The 10,470-nt window shown below is 42.2% G+C and overlaps 1 protein-coding gene across 1 annotated transcript in view; it reads left to right on the forward strand.

Moving 5' to 3' along the window:
* MOV10L1 (Mov10 like RISC complex RNA helicase 1) overlaps nt 1-9,929 on the forward strand; it is a 52,055-nt gene extending 42,126 nt beyond the window's left edge. The window contains exon 27 of the mRNA XM_054807243.1: nt 7,091-9,929. Within this exon, the coding sequence (XP_054663218.1) occupies nt 7,091-7,187 (97 nt within the window). The 3' untranslated portion in view covers nt 7,188-9,929. The remainder of the gene's footprint in view (nt 1-7,090) is intronic.
* Nucleotides 9,930-10,470: the final 541 nt, after the last annotated feature.

Below are 10,470 nucleotides of genomic sequence, written 5' to 3' on the forward strand. Positions count from 1 at the left end.
CAGTTGCTCCTCTTCAGCAGGGGGACCCTGGGGCGAGGGGGACGGTGGGGCCGCAGCCCATGGCACAGCCCTGCGGAGCAGCACCCCAGCCAGGTGCAGTTACTGCTGTGCTTCAGCATCTGCCCTCGGCGCAGAGCGGGTGCGCCGGCCATCCGGGGCAGAGCGGAGCAGCACCCTTACAAATCCCCGGCAGCAGTGGGGGTGGAGGGGAGAAACACAAAAATAGGCATATTGTCAGCTCTTGGCAGTTTGCTGGAAATGTGTTTTGGGAAGTGGAGGGCCTCGTGGAATGGTTTCCATTCTGTTGCTAACAGCTGTGCCCTGGGGCAAGGAAGAGGACAAGATAGCAAGGACAGAAGGGTAGTGAAAATTTCCCTTTTGGCTTCCCTTAAATTAATGAGCAAACAGCACAGATGGGATAAGCGAGGCAGAAGAAGAAATCCAGCATGAACATTCCCTGTAGAGTGCCTAAATGAAGCCATCTTTTGCGTGGAACAGGGCAGCAACCAGAAGGCATTTTCACCTCCCTCATTTCTGTTTTGGGGAGAGCTCTCTGAAGACCGTTTAGGGCTTGCTGTAGAACAGGGCAGTGACAGTAATTATGAGTCCTGTACCCCTCCAGCTGGGGATTTCCATCCTTGAAATAGCACGCTGGTTTTTCATAGGCACCACCTCCGCCACGGGCCCGGCAGCCCGTGCTGGGAGGGGAAGCACTGGTGTGGGCAGAGCCTGTCCAGTTCAGCACATGCCCTACTGCTGTCATGCTGGCAGGTGATGCAATTCATTTGACCTGTCCCAATTTCCGCAGCCTTGAGGTTGTGCTGGAGTTGCCTGGCTTAAGACTTAACATTTGTCAGATGTGGCGATTTTTAAATTCAGACCCAAGGAATTGCTAATAACAGGCTAGTAAATAGCGTGCAATTAACTTTCTCAGGCTGTTTGTTAGTTTTACTTAAGCCACCACCCATTTTTAAAAGCAACTTCAACCAATCTTCAGTCAGATTTCTTCATCCAGTGTAATTCTATTTAGCTTTTATTTTAAATATGTTGTACTAGGTACCACTAACTGGGTAATAAGTCATCCCAGATAGATTCCAGGTGAATGTTACCATCTCATTTGCACTGAAAATGGTAGCTGGAATATTACCCCTTGGTACTTCACCATGTCCTGAAATTAAAAATGATTGTGTGCTGTAAGCATGTGTGGCCTTTATGGTAGTGCCCTGTACATGAACCTCATTTGTGTGTGGAGGCATTGCTACCACCACAGAAAAATCTAGCAAGAGAAAATGTAAAGAACAGATTGATTTTAGAAGTGACTCATTGCAGAAATACACATGGAAAGAAACAGTTTACCAAAAAAAGCAGAATTTTTTACATAATTTATTAATACTAGAAATAAAAATAAATTAATTGCAGACAGATTAATGCTGTCATTTGTAAATTGCTATGTAATCTTTATCCAGATTGAACTGCAGATCTGCCTGGATTGAAGTTAACAACATTTGGTCTGGACTCAAAAGCCCATCTTTATTATCCTGCTGCCTGCTTGTAGAGATAGCCTGAAATAAAATAAGTTAACGTCTCCTCAGCATAAGAAGTGTTAACAGTTCAAGCTAGCTTTCCCTTCTGGTTTTCACTCTTACGTCCCAGTGTTTGCATCCCTTTGTGTGTCGCTGGACAAGAGCAGAGCGCTGCCTTTAGTCAACATACCGAGGAAGGACTAGCAACGAACAGGAATCGGCCCTACGCACGCCATACCTGAACGGTCTGATGACAGTGGTTTGAACTGCACATTAATGTGGTCTCAAACATGTTCCTTTCATAAATGATGTTTCAGACATTTTAAGAGTAAATTATTCAAAGAACCAGCTGGAAATCAACTCTTACCTCACATGGTTGGTACATTTTTTAAATCTCTTGAAGACAATGAAGTGCTTTAAAAGTACGTTCTCTCTTCTGTTGGTCCCCAGTGCATCGAGCTCATTGCTATTTCCTACAAAGTCAAATCTGTTTGAGATCCTGGAGCAGCTGTGTTCCAAAAATGTCTAATTTAGCAATTCCTTGTGTTCCTACTGTAAAAGGAATTTGCCATTTCCAGGTTTTTATAATGGCAGTTTTTGCATTGGACTTCTGGCTGGAAACCATAGCAAGCTGTACCTTGTAATCCACAAGCCTGAGGTAGCAGGTGTCTGTATTCAGACAAAATTCCAAATAAAATTTGCGTCAGCAAGCCTTCGGCTGAATGACAAAACAACTCCTCAAGGGATTATCTGATGTAATCTGAAGAAAGGGCCTAGGCACAAAGAAGTGAATTCACTCACATGAGCTATGCTATTGAAATTCAGGCATTTCCTAGACAGTGCTGAGCACTCCATGCCCAAAGAATAATGTAATTTAAGCTTGTGAGTAACCTCATGGACTTCACAGACTTTTTGAACATGCTTTGAGAAGCAAAGGGGAACTGTAGATCTCTTCATTTCAAGAGTTTCAACTTTTTTTTTTTTTTTTTTGCCCCCATATCTCTGTTTTGTGCAGTAGGTTAGGGATGTATGCGGAAAGCCTCATGATGTTTGGGGAAGATGTTGACGCAGCGTCCCGAGTGTCTGAATGTAAATATGGACAACTGATGGTACATTAAAAGTGCGAACAAACCCCCAACTTCCGTGCAGTCAGACCTGCGGGGCTGTCAGTTTAACTCAGTGCAAAGATTGGGAACTGCAGAACTGTTTAAGAACATGAGAAATGAAATCATCCCAGTTTCCAGTTAATGGTTATCCCAAATATTAACTTTTTAAAAGTATCTCTGTACTGTTTGCATCCGGAAAGCCAAGTTCTTGCTGAGCGTTTTTGATGCTTTGAAAAGCAGCTGCTCTATGTAGTGCAGATACAGGCTCTGTGTAAGGACATCATCCACTCTCCACTGACTGCAAAGGAAGGAATCTCATTAAAAGCTCAGGAGGCAAAATAATTTAAAAAAAAATAAAAAAAAAAATTTTCAGGAAGCACATTGCCTTTACCTCAATGTGTATTTGCATGCATTGGGGCTGAAAACCTTTAAAGGATGACCTTTGGTCAGGTACTCGTCAAATCTCTTTCTCCCCTTTTGACAGAATATTACAGACAGAATGCAAATTTTTGAACAGCTGCCTGTGTGTTTTGTGGTAGATGTGTGCAGTGCAATAATCCATCAACACCTGAGCGGTTCCATGAGCACAGACAGAATGAGACAGGTACCTCAGCAATTCTTCCAGCTCACCGACATCTGCGTCAGTGGTGCCTGGAGAGGTGTACGCCTCCCTCTCCCTGGCAAAATAAGAAATTACCGCACACCCTCTGCAGTGCCTCAGACTGATCAAATCTATCACATTTAAAGAAACTGCGTAGCCTGATTAAACTCCCACTGCCAGCAGCTCCGTGCCATGTATTTTAGACTTTGGTAGAGTTACTCCTGCTTTCCACTGGGTGCTGCAGAGCAAGGTTTACACAGGCACCTTGTTTATTTCTTCAGAGAATAGTCAGGGGGTTTGCAGGTTTAATCAGGATAACTGTTAAAGGTTGTTGCCACTATGACATTCCTTTAGTACTTTTTTTCCAGTTTCATTTCTTTTACTAATCAAAAATGTGTATTTATCTTACATTCAGATAAGAAAATACATTATGATCTAATATTGCAAAGACTCATTTTCCTTTTGTGGCATCAGGATCATGATGAGTAACTACAGCCCACAGATACTAAGCTGAATGCCCGAAGGGCAACAGCAGATTTTCTGCAGGTATTACCTGTCTTGCTTGACTGTTTTTTACTTGACTTTTTCTTCTAATGTGAAAATGTCATTATATACTAAATTAATTCTGCTCCAGCAGAAGCTTTATTGAATAGCCCAAGCCTATAAGCCTTTTCCGTCAAGTATCTATGCTGCTGTTGTTGTCATATATCCAGCAGCTTATCAATCAGCATGAAAGTTATTCATATGCTATCATTTTCTGTATCAAGAAGTTAACAAGTACATATTTAATATCTTACAAATGCCTTCAAAAAGTCTATTCCATCAAGTAATTATTTCAGAGTTTATCAACCAAATTTGTAATTTTGCCCAAATGTATTTGATAGAGTTTGCTTCAGATGTGGATTTCTGGGTTCCTGGTGTAACATCTGGGCTTCTCTTGGGCTTCTCAGCAAAATACATCAATTCAAAGAAGCTGCAGAGCTGGAAAACCCTCGGTTCCTGCCAGTGACAGTACTACATGACCTGACGTTAGCAAGCTTAGGAAGAAGCCGCATCCATTCCACAGCCTTCATACCAGGGCAGTGTCTGCCCTCACCTTGTTGCTTGGCATTGGATCTGATCCTGTATGCAGCACGTTCTCTACAATTTCTCCTCAGGGCAGATGACATGGCCTGTAGTTCCCCATTTTAATTACAGGTGAAGTGGTAGGGGTTTTTGTAGACTAAATAGAACTTCTTCAGGGTTCATGCAGTTAAGTCCAAAATTATACAGATTATTTTTTAATTAACTCTTTAAGAAATTGTCTGCAGATTAACTGGTTCCCTTCATCTGGTGGGTTTTTTTTCACGTGACTAATTATTTTTTAACAAGCTGTAGCAGATAATGATGGAGTATAAAGTATCTCCCCGTTACTGCAATATATTAATTTTATCTTCCTGCTACTTTCCAAAGAAAATGCTAATTTAGTGTTTCCTGCATCATGACTGACAGCTTTACCCTCCCTGCCCACTATCTGATCTGTTCGGCTGTTAGGGTTTCAGCTGCCCCAAGTTTATATAAGGAACTTCACCACTTGTCTTTATCCCCACAAACAAAAGGGGTTTGATCAACAACTTTATCTTAGAGCTTTAGGCATACTCTAACTTTAGCAATAGGGGCTCATGGCAAAATCAATATTTTATCATATAGATTCAGCATAATGGAAAATTATTCAACCATTGATATTCTCTATTCAGAGGTAAGTAGCTAAGTATAGTCAAGTTAATATTGGAGACCTCCACACAAATAAAGACCATTTGCAAACACATGTGCAGTGGCATAGCCTTACTAATGTGAATATTTCCACATTTTTAGTGTGCCTGGCTGTGTAGGACAATAAAATTAAGAAAGCATCAGGGTTTACAGAACCAGGGACACAACCAGCAGCATGTGCAGGTTTGCCAAAACTAACAGAACAGCACGTGAATTAGAAATGTTTTGCCCAAGGCTACATCAGTTACATTCCTAGGATTACAAGAAAAACCTGGTATGTTGATAGATGAGAATCCAGCTCTTCAGTAAATGTGTTGCATGTAATCTTACCCTAATAGCTCTTAGGGGTGACATCACTTAGAAGGCAAAATGTTTGCAGCCAGGAATGGAAGGACATGATTTACAGCAGCTATACAGCACTTACACCACAGCAGCTCTCAAAGGCATATTTTCTTTCTGGGTTTGGGCAGCTTTCCAGATGTAGAGAGACGTGAAATGCTACCTATGTGACATAAGGTTATAGAATACGTTTAGCTTGCAAGGCACCTCTGGAGATCCTCTAGTCCACCCCCCCTGCTCTGAGCCCATCCAACAGGGTCAGGTTGCTCAGGGCCATGTACAGTCAGGTTTTTAATAGCTCTAAGGATTGAGAGTCCATAGCTGCTCTGGGCAACCTCTTCCAGTCTGTGACCACCATTATGGTAATTTTTTTTCATACACCTAATTGGAATTTTCTGTTGTTCAAACTTGTGTCCTTTCCTTCTCATAGAAAGGTGAAAATAAAAATGTTTTTTTCAATAATCTTCTGAAATAAGAGAAATAAAAGCCAAATAAAAATATTAGTCTAAACTGAAGCAAGCAGAAATCTCTTACGACACATCTGGGAGGATCTGTTTGCAATTTTGTCCTTTACTGGAGGACTGATAATTACTATCTCTGGAACAAGACAGAATTTGTATTACTTCAAAACTTTATCAGTTTAGTTTGCTTGTGAAAATTTTAGGCACCAAAATTGCTTGCACAACATTTTAACATGAAGTCAGTAGAACCATTCAGAGGATGCAAATTACAGAAAGTATATTTATTATTCAGGTTTTGAACTGTAGTTTTACTGAGTTCCAAGGGCACAAGAGGCTAGGATACTCCAGATAGCCCAAAAATCTAGGTAACACAGATGCAGACAGCAGAAATGACAGAGTCACACTAACGACCCGGCATGGCATTGTCCAGCACTCCGGATTCCTGGAGAACTAGTTCCTGTTCCTCCTCAGCCCCAGCAGGTTTCTTGCCTTTGTCCCACACTGCTCCTGAGCTACTGAGCTCTTTGGAGAGCTGGGACAAGGCTGCTGGATGGACTAGAAGGACGTCACCTTTTGTCACTTACTTCTAAGCATTGGGCAGTTTGGTTGGAGCACTGGTTCAGACCCGGCTGTTGGACATCCTGAAGAAAAGACATTTGGAGACGTGCAGATCACATCTGCAACTGGGCACGTTGTGAGTCTGCGGATGCAAACGCTACGCTGTAGTGCACAGGCAGCCTACTAGCACATAGCACGTACCGGGCAGGTACCGGGCATGGTGTGTGTGTAGAAGTTGTGAGGAGTCTTATCTGTGCCGGGTTCCGTGCACTTCATCAGGGAAATGGGCAGTGGTCCTACTGCAGGGTGCAATGCCAGCACTGCATGTTGCTGCTGGGCTCCAGCGGGCTCCGACAGGGGCAAGAGCATCTTTTCACTGTGCTACAGAAGGTAGTATCTGTGGCACCAATACCGGTCATTGCTGTTGGGAACTGACTCTATTTCTCACGTATATTTGGATTCTCATTTTTTTTGAGAAATGTTGCAAGATTTTTTCCGTTCTCGGCTCTTTACTTCAGTCACTTCTAAATCTCTGAGCTGAAACTAAGCCAAAATATTCATGTATAGGCTATAGTCAAAGCTCATTCAAAGGGGAAAAGATGATTATGAGTTCTTGAATAGTAAAACCAGATGATTTTTCTATTTTAACTCATTTTCTTTGTTGCTATATTATTATTAAAAACAGCTTTATTATTAACTAGGCAAAGCACTGGTTTTATTCAGAGTTTTTGTCCAATCTTCTTGTTCCAGAAATGTATATTTTGGCAGCCATGAGAAAATATGCCCACATTTGGAAATAAATGCCAGGAAACCTCCATTTGTACGTGCCCGTTTTTGCAAACATTAGGCAGAAAAAGCCACTGAAGCTCATATTCCAGTTCTGCATTACCTTTTTTGTGATACTTTCTTCTAACGATGAAGAGTGTCACCAGCTGAAGTCTTCTGGATGTGAAGTCCTTCCAGTATCAGGTTCAGTTTACACTGGAACATCTCGTGAGGATAGGCTGATGCCCAAATTAATACCCAAAAGATGTGACAACGGCTGCCTGAGCCCTGTAACTCAATGTACAAAAAATAACTGACCTTACGAGGCAGGTACATGTTGGGAAGTATCCACACGTCTGCACATATGGATGCCAAGCTCAAGACAGGTAAAATCCCTCCGCTCCCACACGTGCTGCCTTGCCTAACAGGCTCCAATCGACGGTTATTGGTGCTCATGCTGTGCCTCACGGTCCTACAGCAGTTGGTAGGGGCACATCCACGCTCTCCATGGGAAAGCAGAGCTGTTCCCAGCAGGACACTTCCCTGTGGTGCATTGTGAGACTTGCTTTTTCTTAGCAGGCTCAAGAGCTGCTCAGGACTGTGTTAGTCAGCCAAGGCATATGGCTCTGCAGGGCCTGCAGACTGCTGGGTTCTATGTTTACTGGCAGTTGTGGTTTCAGACACCAGATCAGAGCGACAGTCCATCATTATGTGAATGAAGGCATTGAGTATGGAGACTGAACACAGAGCATACGATAAATCTGGCAAACAAGATGAATGCTGCATTCTCGTCCATCAACACTTGAGGAGCAGCAGAGCAAGACACAGCGTGGTAGGTGGGATTATACAGCCTCGCTGACATGGGATGGCCAGTAATGGCTCCACAATGTCTGGAGGATGTCGAGGCTGTGAGGGAGGTACTCCAGCCTTTCAGGGCCATGATACACAGAGGAAGAAATCCATTCAAGTACTGAAACAGGCCCTCAGCAATTCTACTTTGCAGTCCAGTACATTTAGAAGAGTCAGGGTAGGGTTGGCCTGTGCATGTGGAACACAAAAGCAAAATGGCACTGGCTTGAAAATGACCTGGATGTCAAGATTGCAAAAGCATGTGCATACAGCCGTGACTTGCTTTTGTCACAGCCTGTAACTGGAAAGCTAGAGGCGAATATTTCTTTGTGGAGCAAAGCCTACGTACTGATGGATCCCTTAACCAAACAATGCACCCTCAAAAGAACTGTAGACTTTAGGTTAAAGCAGGCAACGGAAATTAGGGATGCCATATATGCTCAAATTCATGCCACGCCTGACACTTCTAATGAGTAATTACTCACTGCAAATGCATGTGCTGTTTTGTGGATTGTGAACTGTTGTTAGACATGTTGTACTGATAGCTTACAGATTTTAAAGTGCTTTTGCCTTTTGGGGTTGGGGTTTTTTTGAGTGCACCTGGGATGAGGATACTGTTAATCTTTATGGAGTATTTTGTGCCTAATTAATTGTAAGGGCTTAGGTAGCTGAGGGCTTTTATTTTCCTTTACAGAATAAAACATCAATTAACATGTAAATCTCTGTGATTGCCAGCTTGGGAACGAGGGGATCCCTATAATTGAACTGTGTAGATTACTCACTGTTTTCAAATACATTACTAATAATATGTTGGAACAGCTGCTCCTCCTTTCCTTACAATTAAATGGACAATACTAAGTGTTAAAAACAAATGATGACCTGTATTGATTTTGCCAAATGTATGCAAGGAGGTTAAAATAGTTGTGTAGTTGGAAGAGCTGATTGATAGTAAAAGTCAGTGGTCCCTTCCAAAAAGACTGCAACCTGCATGAACAAAAACTGATGAAAAATGCAGGAGTTTCACTTACCTCCTTGCGTCTCCTCATTTCCTTTCCCTTTCACATCTGACTGCTCTGAGCAACTGTAAAACTACAACATCAGTGTTTTCCTTTATTTTTCATTAAAGAAAATTCTGACATCCTGTAGCAGAGGAGACAACATGATATCCTAGGGGTTGGAGCACTTCCCTGGGAAGTGAAAAATCTGAGCTTTAGGCCCTCTTCAGCCTGAAGAATTTGAATACATACTTCTCAATAAAATGCCTAATCATGCTACAAAATAGGCTACAACAGCAGTGTTCTCCATCCGTCCCGCTGCAGCAGAGCCAATGTGCAGCAGAGTGCAAGATTAATAGGACCAGGGAGCAGGGATAAGCAGTAGGGGACCTGTGTGTAGCAGAGCGAGATGAGGACTCCCAGCAATTTATGAGTCCTGGAGAGTTTTGTTCCTTGCTCCAAATGCTATTTATGTATTTTAGCTTGTGATGCTCAGACAAGCAGGACCAGCAGCAGAAATCAGGACTCTTACCCCTTCACTTAGGGTTTACTGACAAAAAAAAAGCCATCATCATCTCATCTCTACTTCCTTGTTCATTTGCATTATGAGTTTTCTTCAACTTTAAATGCTCCTTGCTACGCTGAACTGGCATTATGACAGCCTTCCATGTGATGCTTAATACCACTGCCTGGCAGGATGAAGCCTTTACTTTGCAAGCTTCAGAGCAGAGTTTGAAAGAATGTTGCTGATTGCAATCTGTATTGAGCAAAGCAGTTAAGCATGTGCTTTGCTTTCTTTTGTCAGAATTTTAAATTTTGAAGCAAGAGAATAAAACAAGAAACGAGCCGTCTTCTGGCAACAGAAGATACTAGTATAAAGGCACCATTGACTCAATACACAAATATATTTAAGTCTTTAGTCTCCTCTGAAGTAACATAAACTGCCAAAATTAAATTAAAATAATTTTTTAAGATGCTGTTTTCTTCTTTTTTTCCCCTTGGTGTTAGTTTCTGTACTTCAGTAGGCTATGTTTAAACGTCTAAATGTCTCTTCAATCTCATGTTAGTAATTTAATCTCCAGGTCCCACACTCAACCTTTCTAATACTGTCTGCATTTCCTTCCATGAGTAATCTGCGTGCAGCTGCAGTCTCTGCATTTCAGCACCATGCCTCACTGTCTTCAGCCGCAGTACTGAGCCCCCACAAAACATCCCCACTTGCACTCCAGGTAGCCTTTTGGCTTGCACCACTCTAAGCTCTCTTGACTCTGCAGCGATCAATGCCGTAACAGCATTAGAATAAAAGCACTAGGTCATCCTGCAAAAAGTCCCGTACCACGGGACACAAAATTACTCCCTGTTTCATTTTCTTGGTGGTTGTGGATAACCAGTTGGAAAGTCTTCAGGAAATGAAATGGTTTTAGCTTTTAAAATAATGATCATAGTACATTATGTGTCTGACTCTTCTCCATTAGATTGGAGACATAAGATGTAACTGATTGGCAGTTATGATGTTTATTG

The sequence above is a fragment of the Grus americana genome, chromosome 1 (genome assembly GCF_028858705.1).
Source record: "Grus americana isolate bGruAme1 chromosome 1, bGruAme1.mat, whole genome shotgun sequence".
Classification (NCBI taxonomy): domain Eukaryota; kingdom Metazoa; phylum Chordata; class Aves; order Gruiformes; family Gruidae; genus Grus; species Grus americana.